This window comes from Mus musculus, chromosome 18 (assembly GCF_000001635.26).
Source record: "Mus musculus strain C57BL/6J chromosome 18, GRCm38.p6 C57BL/6J".
NCBI lineage: Eukaryota > Metazoa > Chordata > Mammalia > Rodentia > Muridae > Mus > Mus musculus.
The window spans coordinates 77,191,367-77,217,712 of NC_000084.6; the positions used below are offsets into that span (position 1 = coordinate 77,191,367).

Consider the following 26,346-nt stretch of genomic DNA (forward strand, 5'->3'; position numbering starts at 1 on the left):
GCAATAAACAAAATCGTTAGATGAACTTTCTCGGGCTGGGGATGTAACTAATGGCACTGGTATATTGTCTCGCATGCAGGAAGCCCTGGAGTCAGTCTCCAGCACAGGAACAAAAATCAACACCCTCTTTTCTATTTCATAGCAACAACAACAAAAACCAATGGAAACAGGAAGTGGTGACATATGCCTTTAATCCCAGCACTTGGGAGGCAGAGGCAGGGGGGGATCCCTTTGAGTTCAAGATAGCCTGTTTACAGAGTAAGTTCTAGGTCAGCTGGGGTTATAGTTCATCTATCTATCTATCTATCTATCTATCTATCTATCTATCTATCTAACTATCTATCTACCTATCATTTGGTCTTAAGAAGAAGGCTCTAACACAGAGCTACAACACAGATGAACTTTGCAGCTATCATGCTAAATGAAACAAGACAGACAAAAGGGCCAGGCACTGTATGACTCCACTTTGATGAGGCATTTGGAGTTGTCAAACACAGAAACAGAATGTAGGCAGGTGATAGCTGGAGGCTCTGGGAAGGATATTAGTCATCACTTAGTGGGTAAAAAGTTAAAAGACACAAGAACAAAATGGATGAGCTTACTGCTACTCCAACTTCTTAAAATGGCCACGTTCTGACTATGCAATTTTTTATTTTTTTTACAGTTATTGATCTCTTGTGTGTGTAGGAATTTCTTGTATGTGTGCAGGTGCCAGGGCATGAGTGTGTGGGTTAGAGGGGAACTTGCTGGGAGTTGAGTCTCTCCTTCCACTATGTGGATCCTGGAGAACAAACTCCAGTAGTCGGGTTGGTTGGCAGCAGGGACTTTTATATGCTGACCTATCTTGCTGGCCCCAGGCTGTGTGTTTTACCATGGGAAAATGCTTTTTAAAATCTGGGAACAATCCATTAAATTGGCTTTATAACCGACCATTGGGAATATGCCTTTAGTTAGAAAAATTCTGGTCTTTAGGACTAGAGGTGTAGCTGAGTGGTACAGTATTTGCCTGGTGCGTGCAGGGTTCTGGGTTCAACCTCATCCCTGTCCCCTCTCTGATCTGTGTGATAGATAGAGCTGAACGGAACAGGAGGAACCAGACTGTCAAGCGACAGAGGGTCAATCACAAAGGGTTCCTCGGGGGAAATGAATGCCTTCATTCAGGAGTAGAAAGGCACAGCCTCTGGAACCCGAGGCTGGGAGACGTGAGAGGCATGGGGGGTTGTTTATCCATTCTTCAAGTCTCGGATCTTGATGGCTCCCTTTCTGTTTCTGGCGTGATGACTAGTTTGTGCGCAGGGTTTTCTGTGGCAGTATTTTCGTTTCTCTAGGCCTTGGATCTGTGAGTGGAATTGCTGATCATACGGTGCCCACAGTAGCCCAGGAAGACTTGCAGATGTTTTCCAACGTGGCGGTAGCATTCCACTCCCAGCAGTGTGGGAAGCTCCTGGCTTTTCTAGTTGACCAGTGGAGTGGAACACATTTTTATATGCTCCTTGGCTGTGTTTATCTCTTCTTTGGGAAAATATCTCTTCAGGTTTTTTTGTCTGTTCTAAAATTGGAGTGTTTGTCTTTTTTTAAAAAATTAAATTTTAATTTATATATTCCAAATGTAAGTTACTTATTATGTATTATTGACAAAGCACTTTCCTCATTCTATGAATTTTATTTTCCATTTTATTTAGTAGATTTCAAATTTTTATTAGTTCACTTACTGTCACGTACAGGTGTGTTTTGCCCGCATGTATGTCTGTGCACCAGATGTGTGGCTGGTGCCCTCAGGGACCAGAAGAAGGAATCAGATCCCCTTCAAACTGGAATTATAAGTGGTTGTGAACAGCTGGTAATCAGTGTAAGTCCTCTGGCAGAGCAGCCAGTGCTCTTAAGGGCTGAGCCGCCTCTCCAGCCCCAAGATCCACTTCCTTATCTTTACGATATGTGTGTGGGTTTACCTCACGTGTGCCACATGCATGCGATACCCATGAAGGTCAGAAGAGGGATCAGTTCCCCAGGAAGTGGAGATACAGAGGGTTACAAACCACCGTGTGGGCGCTGGCAACAGAACCTGGATTTTGACCAGGGCAGTGGATGACAGTCTCCCTGTCCCTCCTCCATGGCCTCTGCATCAGCTCTGCTTCATGCCCTGCTTGAGTTCCGGTCCTGACTTCCTTTGGTGATGAACAGCAGTTTGGAAGTGTAAGCCGAATAAACCCTTTCCTCCCAAACAAACAAACAAACAAATCTATTTTTAAAATAAAACTGCTGTGGCCCTGTGGATCACATCAGGCCCATGTCAGGCTAGCGAGCAAGCACTCATCTTCTCACTAGCTTATGGTGTTGTTTGAAGCACCGAAGCTTAAAGTTTGGGTGAGGCCCGAGCCATCATTTTGTTGCTGCTGTTGGTGGCTGCTCTTTCACTGTTGGTTTATAGATCAGGTTTATAGGTTTATAGATCATCACCTACAACATGACCACAAAGGCTGACACATCCGCCTTCTTCGAAGTGTTTTCGTGGCCTCTGCTCTCACGCTGAGGTTTTAAGCCATGTTGAGCTCATGTTTGTGCATGACATTGTACACCCTGATTATAAAACGACTCTGTCAAGAGCATCTCAGCGCTGCGACTGATGACTTAGCTTTTAGTACTTTTGGTCGACATCTTCAAGCAGATAAGAAAGTTTCGTGCACTCATAGACTATGTTTACACAGTCCTGTTTTAAAAAATATTGCATTTCTTACCATTTAGTGTGGTAAATCATATTCACACAACTGGTCTCACTAGTGGACACCTGTGATCCCAGTACTCAGGAAGCTAAGACAAAGGATTTTGGGTTTGAAGCAAGCTCAAGCTGTACAAAAACACCCAGTCTCATAAAAGTGCTCCCCAAAAGATTCTCCTAAAAGACGCTCCGTGCACGGTCTTAGGCACAAGCCTAGCTTTTCATGCGTCACACCACGCGAGATTTTGCTATTATTTTTAGTTAGGATGATCTTGGCATGCAGTATCTTTCCCATACTGTCTTTGCCTTAAAAATAAAATCTTGTGGGATGAATTCAGAATCATCCTTTTAACACTGTTCTTTGTGGGCTGAGGAGATGGCTCGGCGTTGTGGGCATCAGCTACTCTTCTAGAGGGCTTGGGTTCAATTCCCAGCATCTTCACGGTGGTTTACATCCGTAACTCCAGCCCTAGGGAACCTGAAGCCCTCTTCTGGCCTCTGCAGACACTAGGCGCACATGTGGTGCCCAGGTACACATGTATACAAAACACCCAGACACAAAATAAATCAATGACAAAAATCCAAACTTGCTGTTTCTGCAAGTTTTTGAGACTACCCTGTCAAAGTTCAGTAGTGCTAGCCTTTACAGCTATTCACGCCAAAGGGTTTTTTTTTTTTTTTTTTTTTTTAATTCTTTTGGGAAACTTTGTCAATTAGCTCCTTTAGTGAGTTGAGACTATTTAGGCTTTCTATCCCTTTAAACATTGGTTAAGATTTTTCTAGAAATTAAAAAACAAAACCTTGAGTTTAATGATATGAAGTTTAAGAGTCTGTCTTTGCTATATCTGCATTTTTGTCTTCCTTTAAATCCCTTAAAATTTAGCATTTGTTTACATATTTGTTTATATATATTTTAAACATTTATTTAAAAATTTCACATATGTGAGTGTCTTGGATGCTTGTGTGAATGTGGACCACGGGCATGCCTGATGCCCACGGAGGCCAGAAGAAGGGTCAGACCCCAGAGGTTGGAGTTACAGATGATTGTGAGCCACTGTGTGGATGCTGAGAACCTACCCGAGGTCCCCCGAAAGAACAGTAAGTGCTCTTAGCAGCCGAGCCATCTCTCCAGCTCCTCAGTTTTATTTTATGTGTGTGTGCGTGTGCGTTGAGTCCAAGGGGGCCAGCAGAGTTCTTGGGATTCCCAGGAGCTAGAGCCACAGGCCTGGTGTGGGTGCTGGGAACTGGGCCCTCTGAGGAGCAGTGTGTGCTCTTGGCTGCTGAGCTATCTTCCCATCTGCTTTCTGTGTGGTTTTGCTGATCTTTGTCATGATGGGGCTTTCCTGCGTTGGTGTTCTCCTGAACACTCCCTGGTTCACTTGTGCTTACGCTCTGGGTGTCCTCCGTTGGGCATTTTTCTACTGTTCCATGCTGGATGCTTGCCTCTGTAATGGTAGATGTTTCGTACTGTCTATGCCAGCCAGTAAGGTAGGAGGGTACTGCGTCAGCTATTCCTCTTCAGCTGAGGGGTGATGGCAACACCAACTCAGAGCTGTTCCATTTACCAGGTACCAAGTAGTAGCCCACACGCCTTAGGTGTTGATACGCTTGTGTTTACAGACATAGCACCTACCACTGGTAGATTTCACCTACAAATTTAGAAATATTTAAAATTTCCTATTTTTTTGTCTTTCCTTCCTTTCTTCCTTCCTTCTTTTCTTCTTTCTTCCTTCCTTCCTTCCTTTCTTTCTTTCTTTCTTTCTTTCTTTCTTTCTTTCTTTCTTTCTTTCTTTCTCTTTCTCTTTTTCTCTCTCTTTCTTTCTTCACAGGGTCTCCCTATACATCCCTGGCTGTCTTGGAGCTCACTATGTAGACCAGGCTGACTTTGAACTCTCAGAGATCTGCTTGCTTCTGCCTCCTAAGTGCATAAGGTCATGAGCCACCATGCTCAGGTTCTTTTATCTTCTTGAAAAAGCTTTTAATAAAAAATATTATGAAAATAAATAAAAACAACACATACAAAAATGAACCACATTTAAAGTCTATACAACTCAATGAATTAAAAAAAATTGTATTGGCTCAAAGTGTTTGGTGAGAGAAGGGGATATTTATAGTGCTGATTCCTAACACACACACATGAACACTCATATACACACACTCACACACACATTCACTCATACACATACACACACAGACACAGACACACACACACATACACACACAGACATACATACACACATATACACACATTCACATATACACACATATATACATACACACATATTCACACACATACACATACAATACACACATACACACATTCACACACATTCACACACACACACACACACACACATTCACATACACACTCACTCACACACATTCACTCATACACATACACACACAGACACAGACACACACACATACACACACAGACATACATACACACATATACACACATTCACACATATACACACATATATACATACACACATATTCACACACATACACATACAATACACACATACACACACATACACACACATTCACACACACATTCACACACACTCACACACACATTCACATACACACTCACTCATACACATACATGTACACATACGCACACAGACACAGATATACACACATACACATACATGTACACATACACACACAGACACAGATATACACACATACACACACATTTACACACATACACACATACACGTTCACATACATACACACACATTCACACAATACACACATACCTACACATACACATTCACACACACATATATACGCACATACATATATACACACATTCACACACATATACACACATATACACACATACACATACATGCACACACATACACTCACAGATACACACACACTCTTCAGCATTTGCATGCCTTTTGTTTTATTCCCATTGCAACAGAGTACATGCATTCACAGTTTGTGTATCCACTGTCATAATCTTTGGCTTTTCCTTAGAAAGCATAACACATTTGTATTTGTTGTGGTTACTGACATCTAAGGGTTAATTCTCACCATCTTCTTCTGAGTGTTTTACATATCCCGCATCTCCCAACCCTGTCCTTGCCCTTTTGAGTAGAGTTTTTGGATTTAGGCAGAAGTTTCTCGAGTGACCCTTCACCTTAGGTAGGCCATTTTGGGCTCTTGAGTGGGTAGCACAGATTCCCGGGATTGGCTGATGTCCTCCCATCCCACCCCCACCTCACCCCCGCCCCCGTAGCTCTGGCTTTAGACTCATCCAACACTTCTTTCTTTGCCAACGTCTTGCATTTAAGAAGACACTTAGGGATGTGTTCTTCGTTGTGTCTGTTTGTGTGGGAAGGGGTTGATGGGGCTGGGTTCCCTGAAAAGCAGGCTCTGGACCAGACATGAGAGTGCAGGAAGTCTCCGAGGGCAGCTTCAGGGATCAAGACCCCAAGAAAGGAGCAAGAGGGAGAAACGGAGGCAGCCTCCTCTGGACACAGACGGCTCCCAACGGGGGTGCCCCTTCAGGTTTGCCCAGGTTCGGGGTGAGAAGTTAGTTAGGTCACTGTGGCTCTGTGTGATCAGTTACTGGATCAGGGCTGTTCGTGATCCACGATCAGGGTTCATACCTCAGGGAAGGAGGCTCTCCTGGCTGAAAGCTGGTTCTGTCAGGTATGGTGCTCCCCCACGGATGGGGAAGGGGCCTTCGTTCCTGAGAGCCATGAAGGCTCTGCACAGCACTGCCAGGCTGCAGGTCTTGTTGGAAACTGAACTCCTTGAATGGCTTTGTTTCCCACCCCACAGAGCCGTATGGTGGTCTGCCTCCTAATGGTCAGCGTGTGCTGCAAGTCTACCCTGAAGCCTTTCCTTCTCAGTCAAGAGTCTTTCACATGTGTGACCTCTGCCCTGATTCTAGCTTCTGGCCTTGCTGTGCCTGCTCCTAACTGGATGCCTGGCCATCTAAGTCCTCCCACTCCTTCCATTCCTCGGTCCACAGTACCCCTTTGTCCCCTGAATTCCTAGCACCCGTGCTGGCAGCACTCGGATGCTGTGTGCGGCACCAGGCTGAGACTTTCTTGGTTGTACCCTGGATCGACCGAGGTCTCTTCTTATCGCACAAGCGTAGAGGGTTCGTCTGTACGGCCCAGCCTCCTTTTCCTGGTGCCTCCAGGGTACGAATCTAGGCTGCACGCTGTGGCTGGGGCACACCTGAGACTTGAGGCTCCTCGGAAATTGGGTCAAGGTAAAGTACAGCCTGCCTCTGTGCCGCCTTCACACGCATTCTGAGGCGCTCATCATGGAGCGGCCCCCCAACCCACCCCGGTGCTCTCATCATGGAGCGGCCCCCCAACCCACTCCGGGGGGCAAAGCTCGATGTTCTAGCCCTCCCCCCCCCCCCGCCCCCAAGAAGCAGGTGTAGCCCGAGAGGTTGGGACAGTGGCAGGTGGGTTTATCTACCTAGAGCGTGACGCTTGGTGGGTGGGGATAGAAAGGAGAAAGGACGTCAATCAGACCGTGGTCCCGGGTCAGGAGCTATGCTGTTGGTGTGATAGCTTTACAGCTTGGCTCTTCAAAGCTAGCTGCTTTGGAGCGCCTGCTGCAGGGTTGAGAGAGAGGCTAAAGGGGAGCAAAGTGCGTTGAGACTCTGCTCTCTGCGTCGGGCCTGTGCCTCGCGAGCCTGAGTGGAGAGCCTCCCCTGCTATGTGCCCTGCCTGAGGAGAGGCGTTGGAGTGCCTGTCCTTCCCCAGTGTCCCTCAGGGACACTGTGATCCCCTATGCACTCTTTATCCCATCTCTTCTTTCCTGTCTGTCTCTCTCCAGTCCTTTTTGAACCACGTTCTTTTGAAGGAAAGTTAGCCTTGTTTAGCTTTCCCCCTTTTAAGTTCATTTACCTCTCACCTAAAAAATATTTCTCCACTTCATTCTTAACCCTAAGATGATCCTGTGGGCCCTTCTCTTTAGTAGGAGAAGGTTTATTATTATTATTATTTTTTTTTTTTTTTTTTTTTTGGTTTTTTGAGACAGGGTTTCTCTGTATAGCCCTGGCTGTCCTGGCACTCACTTTGTAGACCAGGCTGGCCTCGAACTCAGAAATCCACCTGCCTCTGCCTCCCGAGTGCTGGGATTAAAGGCGTTGTGCCACCACGTCCAGCTCTGTTATTGTTCTTATAATACTATTATTAGGTAATATTACCGTAAATATTGGTGAAGAGTCACGAGCCAGGCTCTAGCTCCAAGGGGAGGATACACTAATTATTCCACACCGTTCAATAGATGGTCTTCTCTATTTCACCCTGTGCACAGATGGTAAGTGTGCTGTCCAGGGGCCATGGGGACAGTGGCCCAGCGAGTGCCAGTTTGCCGAGGGTAGGTTTGTCTGAACTTGCAGATTTGGAGGTTCAGTGCACGGTTGCTTGTGCTGTTGCTCTGATCTGGGGTGAGGCTATAAGTCATGGTGGGAACTTGGTCATAGATGAGGCTGCTCACCTCATGAAAACCAAGAAGCAGTAGAGAGAGAAATGGTTGGAGCCCAGCATATCCCTCAGGGATAATAGCTAACTTCCTCTAGACCCCACCGGTGGTTTGAATGACAGTGGCCCCATAGGTTCATATGTTTGCGTACTAAGTCCCCAGTGGGTAATCTGTTTAGGAAAGATTAGGAGGCGTGGCCTTGTTGGAGGAGGTGTGTCACTGGGAATGGGCTTTGATGTTTCAAAGGCTCAGCTCAGGTCCAGGTACATCTGATTAGGATAAAGCTCTCAGCCCTGTGACTGCCTGTCACCATGCTTCCTCCTGCCATGATGATAATGGACTGATTCTCTGAAACTGGAAGCCAGCCCACAACAGAACAGTGACTAAGATCCATCCCCTACCGACTCTACCACATCTCCATAGCACCACAGGCCGGTGACCAAGCCTTCAAAGGGTGGGTCTCTGTGGGACATTGAGGGACCCGTTGTAAAGCCCACAGTCTGTAAGGTCCGGGCAAGAGGTGCTTCCTTCATCCCACTTCCCAGGACCCTGCCCAGGGGCTCCCATGATGTGGGGGTGTGCCCATTCGGGGAGAATGTGGCAGCACTGGGTGGTCCAAGAGTCCTCTGTGCCTGTGCCACCTGGAAGTGGGCCAGCCTGGGAGGGAATGGGGTGCTCAGTTGAAGCTCAGAGTCTCGGCCACACGTTAAGCATAACCGTGCGGGCCTGGACGCAGCCTCCATCTACTGCTGTGCCGAGGTGGCTGTTGTACTGGTCCCGGAGCCTAGCCTGGAGCATGCTCTGTGTTCTTCCTCTGAACCGGTCCTTGGCTGGTGGACACCCAGGCATTCCTTTCTTTTCTCTGTCCCCCTGCACTGTGGGTCTTGCACCTTTCCAAGGCTTCTACGGAGCTACAGGGCTTTAGACTTTCCCTGGCTCAGCTGCTCCCCAGGAGTCACTCAAGAAACCATTCCTTGTCCATTCAGAGCCCTCACACGCTCCCCGGCTCTGCCACCAGTTTGCCAATCTCCTCCTTCCCTATTTGAGAGTGGGAGAGTTGGGGGCCCAGCCGGATGATCATGCGCAGTGGACCAACCACGAGAAAACCAGCACCGCCCCTCACTCCCCACCCCGCCCCACGTTTCTCTAGTAATGTTATCATGGCGCTTTGAGAGAAAAATCACGAGTCAGTCAGTCGTGAGGGGGAACAGAGGAGCATTTCGATTATACTATTAATCTCCCATAAACACTGGGTTTTTTTTTTTTTTTTTTGAAATTGGGCCACCTCCCTGGAGGAGGAAGCTTCAAGGGAGCAGAGACAGGTGGCATCACTTCCATGAACTGAGGCTTCAGCGGCTGCCACCCTGCTCCTGGCTTCCCTGTGTCCATATGCTTCAGGTCTTTGCTGCCCATCCTTGCTGGGCGCTCTTTCCCAGAAGTCCCTGCTACCAAGAGAGTTCTCCTACTCTTGTCTTGAAAGGCCACCCTCCAAGTCCTAGGTCTCTCCTTCTACCATTTACTGTTACCCATCGTACCTTTCACCCTCTGGCACACTCTTCTGTTAGCAGTGTTCTCTAGAGCAGTGGTTCTCAACCTTCCCAATGCTGCGACCTTTTAATACAGTTCCTCATGTTGTGGTGACCCCCCCACAAAATTATTTCATAGCTTCTTCATAACTGTCACCTTGCTATTGTTAGAGATTGCAGTGCAAGTCTCTGTGTTTTCTGATGGTCTTAGCCCCCCCTCCCCCACATAAGAAGAACATTCAATCCTCAAGGGGTCGCGACCCACAGGTTGAGAAACATTACCTGGGATTTAGCACTTGGGTCTGACACTGAGCCTTGGCATCCAGCCTTATGGCTGCATGATAAATATAGCATGATATAATATATGTCACATACTGTAACAAAAATAGAATGAATGCATAAAAGACATATGCTCATGTGTGACATTTGATAACTATTAACTGAAGATGGTTATAGCTTTAATTTCACAAGCTAGCCTTCGTGAGAGAGAAATGGGTCATTTAAAATTATTTAATTAAAAGTATTGCTAAGTCTTAACAATCACTGGTGGGAATCAATCAGTCAATCAATCAATTATTTTTGAGACAAGATTTCAACCTCGAAATCTTTCTGCTTTAGTCTTCCAAGTGCCTAGATTCCAGGTTCAAGGCACCACAGCCAGCTGGAAAAAAAGAGGTGCCCTCTCTCTACCCATAATGCCATATGAAGAGCTTGGGGATCTTGTGTGGAACAAGACCTTTGGGAGACTCTCTGAACCACAGTGTGATCAGGTGATCTGCCTTTTGCTTTCTGGAAATTTCTGGAGCCAAGGTCTAGCTGATCCAAACAGTACTCTCTCTGGGGCTTTCTGTCTTCCTTCCATTCCCTCCCCCGTCTCGTTCTTTCTATTTTCCCTTTATTGAAAATAGATTTTTTTCATACACTATATCCTGCTGTGTATGTTTTTCCCTCTAAGGTCCTCGCCACCTCCCCTTCCATCTGGACCCACCCCCTTTCTGTCTCTTGTTAGAACAGAAACATTCACCTAAAGGGTAATAATACAACAAAATAAAGTGAGATAAGACAAAACTGAACCAATCAGAGTTGGATAGAATGAACAAAAGAAAAAGCCAAAGGAGAAGAACAAGAGACACACAGGTGCAGAGACACATTTGCACACACAGGAATCCCGTTAAACCACAGGACTGCAAGCCATAACATATATATGCAAAGGTATTAAATTAAGTAATTAGTTAATTAAAAATTTCTTTTAAATGCTCTGACAAAACTAGAAAGGACCCTCCAAAGATGTCATTGAGTCCATTTTGTGCCAACCGTCTACCGCCTGCCCCTGAGAGTGGTTTGTCTACCCAGTGAGACCTGCTAGAGAAAACAAGTCTTTTTCCATTTGCAAGTGGTTATCAGCTGCAGACAGGTTCTGGGTTAGGGATGGGGCTTTGTGTCTCCTTTGCCCCTCAATGCTGGTGTCCTTTCTAAGGGACTCACTTAGCAAAACATCATGGCTGTGGGAGTGTGGCAAAGGGCAAAGTTCACTTCATGTCGAGTAGGAAACAGAAAAGGAGACAGCACACAGTTTTTTTCAGACCCACTAGTAAATCTTAAATAAGATAATGCTTTCCAGTCTCTGGAGGGCATTGTTAGTGGAAGTAATTAAACTTCAGGGGGCTATTCCTTCTGTTTTAAATTCTCTGAGAAGTGACACCCCTCCCCTCCCCAACACACACACAGTTTCCTTGGTAGCCAGCCACCTTGGGCAGCTACCTAGGCAGGTCCCCAGTCCTTATATGACTGTGAGATCATCTTGGGAGCAGAGGGTCTAATTTGATATCTGAAGGTCATGCACCAGGGTCCTAGCTGAGGCTGGCACAGGTCATCGGCCACCACCACAGTAGGAAACTGAGCTGAGCCTTGGGGGATCTGCCTTTCATAGCCAGGACCTCAGGACCCAAACTGTTCTGAGAGGTGTGTACCTGAGAGACAGTCAGGGAGTACTGTACACTTCTTAGTGCTTGAAGCCACTGAATATTGATAGCCTAGGCCTTCAATATATTAGCTGAGATAATTCTTCCTGTGCTGTTTGCTGTGTGTGTGGAGGGCGGGGGCTGGGGAGCTAGCTTAGTCAACACAAGCAAAACGACTTGGATGTGATCCTTAGGACCCCCCCTCCCGCCATGTAAAAAGGTAGAGTTTGGTGGCAAACACCTATAATCCTGGTACTAGGATGGCAGGGACAGGGTATTCCTGGGGCCTGCTGGCTAGCCAGTGTGCTTCAGATTCAGTGAGAGACCCTGTCTCGAAAAATAAGGTAGAAGGCGATAGAGGAAGATTCCAAATGTTGACTTCTGACTTCATGTGTGAGCACGTGTGTGTGCACACACATACAGACACATAGCATATGTAATGTAAAATTTTAATTTAGAAATGAGCTGCTTGTCATAGCCTCATGATCAATAACAGGACCTTCAAATAAAGGTCAGCCTGCAGCATTTTACAGTATGCAGGCTTGCCTATGGTGGAAGGGTAGTGTGTGCGTGTGTGTGTGTGTGCGTGTGTGTGTGCACGTGCATGTGTGTGTGTGTGTGTGCACGCACACATAAGTGTGAGCCATGGTGTAGGGGTCAGAGAACCACTTTTGAAGCCAGTCCTCTCTTTCTGTAACACGGATCCCAGGGACAGCACTCAGGTCATCAGGCTTGGTAATAAGGTCATTGACCCGCTGTGCCATCCTGCAGGCCCGAGAGCATGGTGCACTACGTAAGAAGCATGCACAAAGACAGGACAGAGAGTCAACCATGGTGACATTCTGCCATATTCATTTTTAATTTTGTCCCCCTTTTAAAAAATAAATAAAACCCAACAAAATAGATGCAGCCTCTCCCTGGTGCTTGGTTTTGCCCATCATGCTTGCTAGCGTGTATTCTTACTTAGATGTGTGCTGATGTTTTCATCCTAGTTTAGTCCTCGTGGCTGTTGTTTTCTGCTTGTTGAGATTTTCCTGTGGGTTAGCTTTGCCACCTCACCTTTATGGTAAGGATTCCAAACACCAGAGCATGCTCCCAACTCGTCATCCCAGCGGAGACTCCAGAAATGTTTGCTACTCTCAGGGAAGAGTGGAGAAACCTCCTCTCCCCGTCTTGTCCTGTTCCATCCCAAGTATACCTTTCTCATCATGGTCACATTGGGTAGCAGTGGACAGTTCCTTATGCTTGGCCCAGGAAGGAAGTTTAAATTATATGATATTTGGTTTTGGAAACAGTGTAAATCATTTTTAGATAAACCAGAAAAAAATTTACTAGCTTAAAAGAAGAATAAACCTTTTACTGCCACATACACCAATGACCAGCTTTATGGTCAAAAACCTTATAAACGAGGACATGTCACACCCTCTTTGGTAGCCTGCTTTTGCCTATTTAAGTTAAGCAAACACCTCATCTGGTGCACAGGCCTTGCACTTAATGGCTATATATTAATCTTTGTATAGCTCTTGGGTGAGGCTGCCTTTTGTGGGTGGGAAGGTGACGATGGTGTGGCCAGATGACCTTTGTGACCAGTCCATGGGTAAGTTTTTCTCACCAGGCTGTCTAAATTTACTTGTAAACTACCATCCTCAATTGCTTTCTAATGCTATAATAAAGACCATGACCAAAAGAAACGGGGGAGGGGTGTTTAATGTGACCTACATTTCCACATCACAGTCCATCATAGAGAGAAGTCAGGATAGGAACTCAAGTATTAATCTAGAGGCAGGAAAAGAAGCCCTGGAGGAACACCACTTGCTAGCCTGCTGTCCTGGCAAGTTTGATATCCACTTGACATAAAATATGACATAAGCTAGAGTCATCCGAGAGAAGAGAACTCCAACTGAGGAAACGCTAGCATAGGATCTAGTTGTAGGGCATTTTCTTAGTGATCAATGGGTGAGGGCACAGGCTATTGTGGGCGGTGCCATTCCCTGGGCTGGCGGTCCCGGCTGCTATAAGAAAGCAGGCTGAACGAGCCATGAGGAGTAAGCCAGTAAGCAGCATCCCTCCATGGCCTCTGCATCAGCTCCTGCCTCCAGGTTCCTGCCCTGTTTGAGTTCCTTCAATGATGGACTACAGTGTGGAAGTATAAGCCAAATAAATTCGTTCCCTACAACTTGCTTTTAGTCAAAGTGTTTTATCACAGCAAAAGAAACCCTATCTAAGACAGAAATTGATACAAGGAGCATTGCATATTGCTGTGACAATCCTGACCGTATTGTTTTGGGGAGGGCTGTGAAAGGACTTTGGAATTTTTGGATGGGAAAAGCCACTTAGTGTTCAAAAGCTTGGTGAGCTGTTCTGTAGTAGCTTGGAGGTAAGAATGTTGAGGCCATTGAGATGATGGTGGCCTCTCTTGTGAAGTTTCAGAGGGAAGCTAAGACTCTACCCGGTCTTTTGAGTGAAGGCTCTTTGTGTTGTCTGGTCAGCTGGGGAGCTGAAGAAACAGCTACGATCAACAAGAGGCCAGAACCACTAAAGTAAAACCTTTATCTTACTGGGACGATGGATGACGGTCAGCTGGAGCGAAGAAATTAGTGGTAATTAAGAAGAGAGCAGCATCATTGAGGTGAAATCCTCTGGGAAGTGTTTCCTGAAAGTCGGCTCACAGAGCTGCCAAATTTGTACCTTGCATTGGTAGCCAAAGTTGTTAATGTGTAGGAGTCACCCAAGTGGTACTAGTTTTGAAGGTATGAAGGGGCCATCAAAAGCCACTGAGGTTTGGTGCTGAGAGAGGCCATTGGATAAGGTACGGCCTCATCAGCAGTTGGAATTTCAGGATTGAAGAAGTCATGGAGAGAAGCATGAAGAGAGCTCAAGAGAGACTTTCAGTAAAAGTAGCATCCAGTTGCAGCAAAGACCCCAGCATTTTGAAGATGTTGGTACCATGCAGTGACCACCAAGAATAGCAGTAGTGGTGGAGTGGAGCCTACCAGAGGCGTGGGACACAAGCTGTGTGTGCTGTGTGTGTGGAGCAGTGACCCAGGCCCCTTGGAAGAGCCCAGAAGATCATGAGTGAATAATTGAACATTTAGTTATTTACACATTTGGAGTTTGGTTTTTCTTTTTCTTTCTTTTTTTCAGATTGTGACTGTGTCCTGGTTCTTCCCTCTTGAAGCAAGAAAGTGTTTAACTTATTTTTTATTTTCCAGGAGCCCACAGTTGAGGGACTGAATTTTTAAATAGATGTTAGGTTTTAAAAGAGACTTTGGTTTTTTTAAAAATAGACTGAATTTTAAAGTGTTTGAATTTGTAGAGACTGTGGGACTTTTTAAGTTTGTAAAATGTTTTAGGTTGTGTTGTTAATTTTAATGTGTGATCTTGGGGAGGAACAAGAAAGGAAAGGTCAAGGCTTAAAAGTGATATGTGTGTGCATCAAATTGGCAAGGGAATCAACTGTCCTGGATAGTTTTATGTTAACTTAATACAAGCTAGAGTCATTTGAAAGGAGGGGATTTCAATTGAGAAAGAGCCAGCTGTGGGGCATTTTCTTAATTAGTGATTGATGGGGGAGGGTCCAGCCCATAGTAGGTGGTGCTAACCCTGGGCTGGAAGTCCTGGGATTTATAAGAAAGCAGGCTGAACAAACCATGAGGAGCAAGCCAGTAAGCAACACCCATCCATGGCCTCCGCATCAGATCCTGCCTCAAGATTATTTTCCTGTTTGAAGTCCTGTCCAGACTTCCTTCAGTGATGGACTACAATGGGGAAATACAAGATGAATAAACCCTTTCCTCCCCAACTCACCTTCAGTTATTGTATTTCATCACAGCAACGGAAGTCATGACTAAGGACACCTGCTGTCTGGCTTGCACAGACTGCTTTCTTATATAACCCAAGACCACCCTCCTGGAAATGGCAACACTCACAGTGGGCTGGACCGTCCCCTAGCAATCCACTGCTCAAGAAAATGCCCCACAGACTCTGTAACAGGGTCATCTAATGGAGGTATTTTCTCAACTGAGTTTCCGTCTTCCCACATGACCCTAGCTTCTGTCAAGTTGACAAAAAACTAACCAGCAAATTAACCAGCACAACCAGCTAGTTGTCAGAACCTCAGGTGGAAATGTCTTCTTCGCCTACAGGTAGGTTTGGTAAGGCCTTTTAGAAATGAGAGCTTTTAAAGTCAGCCCAGGGCAGAAATCTTGCTCACCTTTAAGCCTCTGCATCTTGGGCATATGCCTAAACTCTGGGATTCTTGTTTTTCGTCTGCAACTAAAGCCATTGAGACCTTCTGCATTCGTAGTGCCTGCTGCTGAAAAGTGCTCAACAGATGCTGTTCTTCCAAGTAAACCACACCTGTAAGCCGACGGATGCCTCACCGATTCCTTAAAGAACAAAGCACAGTCACATCAACAAAAACAGCCATGTACAGTGTAGGACTGCACCACAGCGGATTGCTGCATTTTCTGAGCAGCCTGGCAACTAGATCGGCATCCCTCTGCTTTGGCGTTGTGGGCTGTCATCTGTTCTGGGTTAAGTTCTCTCTACTGTGGAGCCTGGGGCAGGGGATGAAAAGCAACAGCAGCCATTCACCAGAGTATGAGTGAAGGCCTCATGTATAGTAGCTACCATAAGGAAGACCCCAGGAGGACTCACACCAGAACTGGCTAGAAGCTGGGTCAGCATGCTTGTGGGCAGTGAGCAGACTCCAAGGAGGGAGATGGAAGGCCCTGGAGTAAGCAGACCAAAGGAGCCCAGCTCTCCCTAAGGGTTTATAGCTGTGTGCTCAGCAAGGCTATCCTGAAAGGAACATGCATTTCCTAGGTCTTTATTGTGAGTGAGCTTTCATTTCTTTTTCCTTGAGAATGAGCAAAACTGTGGGAAGTCAGTCACTTATCCGTCCTTGGTTGACAGTTGATAGATGCATCCTTTATGCTCTGTTATCTTGAGCAGGGAGTTGCCAGCTAAGCAGGCGACTGACCGGGTTGTTCTACGGCAGCCTGGTGGCTTTGAATACTGTATGGACACTGAAAAAAATCACAGCTCCTGCTACAAGTTAACCCTTGCAACCACGCTGGCAGCCGCAGCAGTTACAGCTACTCCAGTAGGCCAGCACTGGCAAATGGCACTCTGGCCGTTGCCAGCCTCAGGGATTTCCAGATGACCAAGCATGAAGCTGTTCTGCAGCTGCAGAGCTCTGCCCTACCTTCAACAGGTAGAGTGGGGAAGAGTCCTCGCCGAGTGACCCAGCAAAAAGCTTGTGGTTGGCGGAGACTAGTTCTTATGAAGGGCTGTGATTGTTCTGGGGAGAAACTGGAAGGTGTGCTGTTATTGGTGCAAAGTACAATTCTACATTTACACGCCACACCCGTTCTGAGTGCAGCAACACAACTAGGCTGTTCCCTATGTATTTTTTGAGTCAGTGAGGGTGTCTTCTGGGCTCTATCTGGTTGTGTTGCATTATTAGTTCCAATAAAAGATGCCTCCTAAGTGACCTTTTCTTGCTTACTTGTGGTTGTTGTCCTGGGTAGGGGCAAGCTGACTTGCTAACATGAGGAGTGGATAGCAGTGGCCATGACTGTGGCAATGGTAACAGTTGTAGCAGCAGATTTAGCAGTAGAAAGACAAGCAAGAAGGTGTCCCAGGGGAGTGAGTGCGAGTGGCTCCTACAGGGAGCAGAGGTAGTGAGGGGTGGTGAAGGTTTGGAGATGGAGAAGATGGAGAAGCAAGCCTAAGGCTATGAAGATGTTGAAGTAGGCTTGGTGCTCCAGTTACTGGAAGACTCCAGAGAACTTCCAAGGCCCAAAGATCCAAGGGGTTTGACCCACAAGGCTTGAGAACTTTACAGTTGCTGTTGAGGACCAGGGCCGAGGGTTCTAGCACCCTTGGGAACTGTGGCATAGGTGGGTGCTGAGTGCTATGACAGCTGCCACTAATCAAAGAGATGTGCCTTGGCAAGTGCTGATATGTTGGTAGTCAGGGCCCAGAGCAGTAACCCCAGGGGAGTACCTAAAACTGTAAGCGTCTGTCTTCTACAACCCGGAACCACAAACCTCCAGTTCTGAGGGCTTGAGAGCCATATGCATCCAAATCTGTCAGCTCAAGGATGCTCAGGGGCCCAGGCCTACGAATTCTGGAAAGCTAATTCTTTGTCCTTTGGTGATTTCTGTCTGAGCAGAGCAAAATGACCTCAACAAGAGCAGCTCATGTCTCTGATACTCTCCCTCAAGGACTCCAGAGACATGCTAGACTCTTCATTCATTAGATTATGAAAACAGAGACCACAAGAAGTGCAGAGAATTGACTGAGGGCACTGGCTAATTAGAAGGGTGTGGCTGGAATGGCTCCAAAAACCCATATGCAGCCCTCATTCCCTCAGCAAAGAGGCTATTTATTAATAATTTTATTAACTATTTTCCTCAGCTTTTTCCCTCTGTCTCCTCTTCCCCTGCCTAGAACTCCCCTTTTCCTTCCTCCTTAGCTCTATTCCGACTCTTAAGTTCAATGTGTATTCTACTGGAAGTGGCATTAAGAGTGTCCTCATATTTAAGGGCCAGGCAGATGTAAGTGGGTTTTGGAAATTCTAGGCATTGTTGTATGGCAATGATTCCCAGTAGGGGTGATTTTACCTCTAAAAGCCATTTGCACCTGGAGATATTTTGATAATCCTTGTTGCAGACCCTCTGGGTCCCTTTGTCTGCGTGGAACGGGTCTCTAGTCGTGGGTGGGCAAAGTGTCGGATGAATTGACAGACAGACGCACACAGGAGAGATTGTGTTGGATCTGAATATATTTTGTCAAATCGAGCATCAGACTTTTTATGCAGAAGACAATAAGGAAGTTGGGTGACATATTCGCAAGGTACAAAGAGGTAACCGGAATCTTACATAAAACAGAGGAATGCAAACACAAAAGGTCTAACGGGAACCACCTGGGATAGAATTCATTGTTAACAACTGGGATCAACAAGGGCTCCGCCTAAGATTCACTAATCTTAGAAGCCAGGGTCAAGGGCTTCGCACCCTTGCCATAGTTCCTATTTTAGTCTATTGTATAGTCCACCTTCCCCTTAGGCCATTGTAAATATGTGTGTATGGGTGTAATAGTTCTAAGTATCTATTCTGGTTTCTCCTTTGGTCTGAAACTTCCTTCTTCCTTAGTGATGGTAAATTCCTGTGAAGGGCAGTGACCTAACTTTTACTCAAAGTGATAGTGTAATACCAGGGGCAGCACTGAATTCCAAGCCCAAGGTCTTGCTCAAGGACGTTCTAGGACTGTTGGAACACTGGCTTTGGCTATGTCAAAATTCAATCTTAAAAGGCACTTATAATAGGATAATACTAAAGGAGAGCAAGTGGATCCATACACTAGACTAACACGGGAATGGAAAATTAATGTATGGGTTAGAGAGAACGCCAGACTCCAGGAGTGAGTTTCCGTGAAACTCTTTGAGTAGCTTCCAAGCCTCTCGGCTTGTCAAGCTGACTTGACCAGAGTGCGTGGCAAATCCTGACAGGAGATGTGGAGCCAACTGCAGCTGACAGAGACTTGGGGATGTCACTCAACGCCTTATGCAGCACAGGACAGTCCCATAGCAAAGGGCTCTCCAGCCCCAGGTGAACACAGTACAAGCTGGAGAAAGCTTGTCCCAAAGTACTTAGGAGGGTGCCCTCTTTTATTCTTAGCCACTTTAAAAGCTGGTCAGTTTCCTGTCTTGAAAGGCACACTCCCTACCAGGCCAGAGGCTCAGTCTGGGCAGAGCTGCACCATGGTTCTAGAGCACCAGTGGGGCCCTTCAGGGTACCGGCAGCTCTGGATGCAGAATCCCTTTCCATGAGCCAGCTTCCCCAAGAGCAAGCCTACTGATGCCCATGGGGTATGTGGGAAGGGGACCTTGGTGTGTGCAGCTTTGTATGCCTAACTGCTTCTTATGTATGCTTAATGCAGCCCCCCTGCTTTGGGTGCCATATGACATGCCCACCCCTGTCTATTCCTGATCCTTCTGTAGTTGTGCCCTGAGAACGGATTGACTTGTTGCAGGCCACCAGGACGCTGCTCTCTCTGGCCTGAGTTGGTCACCCACCTGCTTGCTGTCTCTCAGGACTGTTTCTGGTCCATTCTGTTACCTCTTCTCCATGCTCACATTCTCGCTCATTGCTTTGCTACCATTGTTGTAGGGCTGGGGAGGGAGTTGGATACACGTGTGCTCAGTCCATCATCTTAAACCAGAAGTGAGAATCCTCATATGGTGGATTAAAATCCTCCAAGTTGTGTCTGGCACAGTACTGGGGATAGAGTTCTTTTCCCTTCACTCTCTAGAACCAGGAATTGAGGGACAGCACCAGACAGGAGGCAGGAGAGCGCTGTGACTTTAGTTCTAGTGAGCCTCTGTTTCCGTGCTTGTAAAAATGTGCGCTTTGCTGTGTGGAAAGGATGGGAGTGAGGGAAGGATGCAGCAGAGTGAAGGTAACATGATGTCTTACAACCATCATCCCCTTGATTGGGATTACCACCATCTTCTCCATCTAGTGTATAATTAAAATGGACAGAATGCGACTCTTAGGTCTAACCCAACGTACCAGTGTGTATATCCATTGCCTCATTTTCTTGCCAGAGGCTTCCAGTTTGGTTGGCAGAGGGGCGACCAACAGGCCAATTGGACTGGGCTCTTTAATGACAGCGACAGCCCAACAGAGCAGAACATCACTGGCTCCAGCTCCAGGTACAGACCCCAGTGAATGGTGGGGGAAGGGGAAGCCCAACCGGAGGGGACTCTGAAGCCCCTACCTCATTGCCTGTCCCTAGAGCTGTCCTCAAGGGGAGGAGTGCCTTGGTCTTCACTTCCACAGATCACCACATTTGGGGTCCTCCATCCATCCTTTGAGGGGTGAGTGGATATGAGGAACAAGGGATAGGACCCTACCCTAACCCTGTGGAGACACTGGCCTTTTGGGTAAGGTGGGATGGGAACTCTGGGCCTGAGCCCCCATTAATATGTGGGAACAAGAGCTGTGTCTATATGGCAGAAGTTTCAGAACTTGAGTTGGCAAGTGCTTGTGTGTGAGGGAGGGTGTGGTGACATCAGGGGATTGGACAGGGGTTCGCTGCTTCTTTGAGGTTCGCTGCCCAGACACAGAGGTTTCCCCATGACCAGGGTAGAACGATCTCTTTCAAGACGACACTGCGCCGTAACATTCCTACTATCTTCTCCTGTTATTTCTTCTTCATCTATTGCAACATTTAAAGCTAAGGTCAGGAACTCAGGGCCCTTCTGCTGACATGGGGAGGAGCTCGACAGTGTTTGTTGAGGCGAACACATTTTTGCAAAGAGGGATTATGTGGCCAAGACGGGATGCTTTCTCTGTTGGGAGCTGTGCATGGCAGGAACCAGGTCCTGATTAAGCCGTTTTGTCCTTTGATTCCTCTCTCCCCACCCAATATGAACTGTCAGGTCTGCTTCCCTGAGGTTTCTTTGCTGTTAGTCTTGACCCTAATCATTGAATCGACCTTGGAGAGAAGAGATGATGTGTTTTGCAGGGCCCCAAACAGGCTGCTTTTGTCAAAACTTTGTGAAAGTAAAGTATGGCTACAGTGTCAGAAAGCAAGTGGGCAACCTCAGGTGTGCCAGATGGGCACACACCATGATCAGACTTCAAGAATCTGATGCCTGTCTCCTGGGACAGTGAGTGTACCAAAGCTGTCTTTCAGGTGATTGGTCATTTGCCATGTCCTGCCCACTTAGATGTGAGGAGGTCTAGGTAAATGAGCAGGTGCCCGTCTCCCTGGGAAGCTTCATAGGAGAGATAGATACTTGAGAAAGACCTGGGACAGAGAATACTGGAGTGAGCAGGATGGACAGGCCCAAGGAGGCTGTTTCTGGACAGATGTTCTCAGTCAATGTCTGAAGCCATTGAATAGTGCATAAATTTGATCGTCACTGTGACCAATACTTGATAGAAATAACTTAAAGGAAAAAAGATTCACTCACTCACCCTTCCTTCCTTCCTTCCTTCCTTCCTTCCTTCCTTCCTTCCTTCCTTCCTTCCTTCCTTCCTTCCTTCCCTCCCTCCCTCCCTCCCTCCCTCCCTCCCTTCCTTCCTTCCTTCCTTCCTTCCTTCCTTCCTAGGCTTCAGTTCATCATAGTTGGTAGGGTTTGGCAGAGCAGTAACAGGAGAGAGCCTGGGCTCTCAAGGACATACCCGTAGTGGTATACTTCCTCTAAGCAGGGAGCAGCTACCAATATCCTAGTCAAAATTTGAATCCAGGGATGGATGAAACCACTCAAAGGTCAGAGTCCTCAAAATCTTATCTCTGGAAAGGGTCTCACAGACACAACCAGAGGCGTGTGTTCTCATATGTGCTTTTCAACCTAATAAAGTTGGCAACCAAGATTAGCCATTCATGAAAATGTACACACAATACTGTTGGTGTTGTAAATCTGCCTGATAGCCCTTGGTCGGGGAGCTCACAGGTACCAGAGATGAGCCTACTATTGTTATTTTCTAAACAGAGATAGCATCAAACTGCCATCTAACAGTGTGTACATCCATAGAGTAGCTCTGCTCTCAGCCCCCTTTGGAGAAGCTTCTCTGGGCAGTGAACGATGGTTAGTGTGGGAACGCAACAACTGTTCAAAGTGCAGAGAGGATCAGCATCTGTGGGGGTTCAGCTGTAGATGGGCTATCACACACTCACCCCTCAGGATTGCAAGAGTCAGAGGTCAGGGAAGACCAGGATGAAACCGTGTCTCTTGAACATTACAGGAGCTGCTGTACCCGAGAGCTCACAGCAGCCATGGTTGTTGTACAAGGAAACCTGGACAAAGTGAAGCCAGCCAACATTCCAGCGTGTAAGGGGAAAGGCTCTAGCTGAAGAGCTGCTGTTGGCCATTGATACCCTTTCTGGGAGAGAGTCAGTTTTCCTTAGGAGAGTGGCCCCTGCAATCTGCTGCTCTCCTGCGGATGGCACACACCCCTGCATCTTCGGCAGCACTCCTTGGACCCAGTAGCATCTAGACTTATTTATGCATGTATGAAAGTCTCAAAGAAGTAATAAAAACACTGTACTTAAGAGCCAAGGATTGGCCATTGACTGTCCCTTGGCAGCCCAGGGGCCCTTGGCTTGCATTCTGTTTACACAGGAAGAGCTGTGGTCCCAAGCCCAGCATCGTAGCCCCAAGGCCTGACCGTGGTATGTGGCCATGCCGCTCCACTCAGACCATTCTGCCTACCTCAGAACATCTGCCCACTTGGTTTCTGACACTGTCACCACAGGTTTACCATTTCAAAGCTTAGATAAAAGCTCTGTCCCTAAATTTTCCATCTGCCAGCATCTTCTCTTCCTGATCCTCATCCTGTTTCTCTACTTCCCTCCCCTCTCTCCCCTCCTGCCCCCTCCCTCCCTTTCTCCTCCCCTTCTCCCCCCCCCTCAAATGGAGCCATCTGCCTTTCTCTCATTTCCTGTCATCTTTCTTGGCCCACATTTCTTTCTCCTTTCCTTCTCATCTCCCTTGCTCCCTATTTTCTCTACTTTATAGCTACTTTAAACTTTATAATTTTAAAACTTTTAAACTTTATAACTACTTTATTAGTGTACTGGGCCTCCCTCAGTGGTGTGGCCATCTCTTCCTTGGGTCTCTCTGATAGCCCAGTACACTTGACTTCCTTTCAGTTCTGCCATCTGTAAGATACGCCTGCTCTAGAGACAGTTTCTACCATCACGCACACGGAATTCCCTGAAAATTGCACACATCTGCTTCTGGGTTTTCTCAGACACCCCCAGTTCTCAAGGTTTCTCACCATGGAGACCTATACATGCATCTTGGGGAACCTCTGGATCCTTAGAGCTCTCCCTTTTCCCTCACCTTTGACTCCTCAGGGGTGGAGACATGGCTAAAGTCTGTTTACTTCCGGAATCCAGAGGCTCTTTAGCCAGCAACTTTACATCCCACCCCACCCCCGAACCTATTTTCTTTTGGAGAGCTGCCATCTGACCAAGGATCCCCTTTGTCAGAATAAGTGTCTTGACCACACCCCTCCCCACCCCCCAACTTTGAGGAGCAATTCCAATTTCAAATCTCAACTTTCGTCTATTCCTAAAAGACGTGTCTGCTCCTCCTGCTCAGACAGTAACTGTGGGCTTGCTCTGAGTTTCTTACTACACATTCCCTTGTGCCGAGTGGTGATGGGTACGGGTACAGAATGACTCCAACTAAGCCCCCCTGCTTCTTATTTGTGAGGGTCAGAGCAACAAGGTCTGATAACCAGGACAGTGACACTCAGAAGCTTTGACCACGGACCTGTGCATAACACTTGGGCCACTGCTGTCCCCACCCCCGGTGTGAAAGGCTGCATGTGATGTATGTGGTTCTTACATGAGAAGAATGAATAACGTAATCAGAACCAGGCCCCAGATGGGAGATTTCTCACCTGGATGAATGAGCAGCTTGTGCCAGCTTGAAATGTGCTGGACAGCTCCCCTGGCAGCAGCTTTCCAGCCTCCACGGAGGACTTACTTAAAAAGGACAGATGTCCTGTGCGTCATCCCAGTTAACAACTTTGTATCTGGGATATAGAATATCTTTGTGGCATTATTCACCTACTGAATAATTCAGTGCTTGCCATATTTTATCCTCTATAGTCGTGTGGTATGCAGAAGCGTTGGTGCAGCCTGTTAGCATTTTACTATTAACGGGGATGGAAAGGAAGTCAGGAGGAGCCAACTATAACCATATGATGATGAGGAGGAGCATGCCAGATCACAGTTTCCAGGAGTCCCAAGGAGGAGAAGAAGCCAGTCTGAAAAATTCCAAGCACAACCACAAAGAAAATCCTGGCTGATAGTGCTCACTGGGGCTACGGTCAGATCTAGTGAGATCTGACCAGGAGAAACTGGACTGAGCTGGGAAGTCTCTATCATACAATATACACTAGCATACAACTTTATGCAGTTCAACTCAGGTCTATGAAATATTGCCCAGTAAGAAGCCCTAGGGGGGCTGCTTTAATGTGCAGAGTGGAGTGGCTGTTAACCAGCAAACATTAACTGAGTGTTTAGCCCAAGCAGAGGAGTCTTTGAAAATGGTTCCTGTTTGGATTAGGAGTGTATGTTTCTATCTCCTCAGCTAGTAATGGTGAGCCCTCTTATCGTTTCCAGCACATGGGTGGTACCTGCTGTAGCAGGTGCTCAATAGATGGTGGCAGCACAGGAGGAGGTGTGAAGGGGGAGATGGGGGCTAATGGTAAGACAGCAAACTCCAGCTCCTCCGTTTCCAGACATGCCCTCTGGATTCGACTTTGTCATCTCCCAATGCCGTCTTTAAAAAGTTATTCCTTCACAGGCTGGAACTATCAAAGATCATCTCTTGGGAAGAGCAGACGAATAGATACCCTGAGGGTCTTGGGATCCAGGATAGAAAAGAGGAAACTGAAAGCCAGGGGGTAGGGGGTGTATAAGAAGCAGAGAGAGGAGTCGATCAGGGTGGGCTATAGAAATGCCTGTGGTAACCCTTCCAAACGCTCCCATGCCTGTCACCAGACATGGTAATTCTGGGAGATGGGCCAAGGACCTTGTCTTTTTTTCTTTTTTGGTGAGCTGTGTGCCTTGGCTCCTCTAGCCTACCTATGTGTCTGACCCCAGCTGCTCTGGGAAGGCAGCTGTCTCCTTGTTGGTTGACCACTCTGCCTTGTAGGGTAGACAACATGGGATCCAGTTCCTCGTACCATCTCAGGGAAAATCCCCACCCCAGTTCCCACTCACACTAGTGCTGAGGGCAGCTAAGGCAGGAGACCCTCCCTCCTCCAGGAGCTGTCCATCATCCATGGCTGACCCACCTCCAGGAGCTGTCCATCACCCATGGCTGACGTCATGGTCTAGAGTGACAGCCCAGGGGCCTCCCTCAGTGCTGTGGCCATCTCTTCCTTGGGTCTCTCTGATAGCCCAGTACACTTGACTTCCTTTCAGTTCTGCCATCTGTAAGATACGCCTGCTCTAGAGGCTGTTTCTACCATCACGCACACGGAATTCCCTGAAAATTGCACACATCTGCTTCTGGGTTTTCTCAGACACCCCCAGTTCTCAAGGTTTCTCACCATGGAGACCTATACATGCATCTTGGGGAACCTCTGGATCCTTGAGCCCCAGGTGCAGCCTGACCTCATTGGTGCCTCTTGGTTTCTACACCAACCTTGGCCCTCCATTCTAACAGGATGGCCAGAGGAAGAAATGAGAGGTGACCCAAGAAAGACCACCTAAAGTCTAAGGCAGAGCTGGTTTGACTGATGCTGCCACGCTGCCAGTGGCTAGACACTGTTTTCCTTGCCTTAGTAGTTTCTAGACTGTGGAAGATGGAGGATGACTGCCACCAAAGCCCACAAGAGATCTGAGAGAACCAGTTGGATGTCAGGGGCCAAGGTTGAGATCAGCCACGTGCGTGTCTAGCAAGTCCTGTGGAGCGTAGGAGAGGAATTGTCCTCTTTTATGGCTGGAAGGAACTTGACTGAATCCAATTCTGTCCTTTAATATGTGGCTTGTTTCCTAATTGTTCCGAGACAATGTATAATTAGGCACTAAGCTGTGGGATGCTGGCGGCAAGCACACTGGGAGTTTAGCGTGAAAGTCAAAGGCACTGCCCAGAGTGGGTGAGACTTGGCTTGGATCCGGAGGACCCTGC

At 47.1% G+C, this 26,346-nt stretch overlaps 1 protein-coding gene across 4 annotated transcripts in view; it reads left to right on the plus strand.

The window, feature by feature from the left end:
- The window catches only part of St8sia5 (ST8 alpha-N-acetyl-neuraminide alpha-2,8-sialyltransferase 5), a 69,604-nt gene that overhangs the window by 5,520 nt on the left and 37,738 nt on the right, over positions 1-26,346 (plus strand). For 2 of the 4 annotated variants that reach the window (NM_013666.2, XM_006526429.4), the window contains exon 2: positions 20,290-20,397. The exons of the other annotated variants lie outside the window; for them this stretch is intronic. In NM_013666.2, the coding sequence (NP_038694.2) occupies positions 20,290-20,397 (108 nt within the window). The remainder of the gene's footprint in view (positions 1-20,289; positions 20,398-26,346) is intronic. 4 annotated transcript variants of the gene reach the window in all.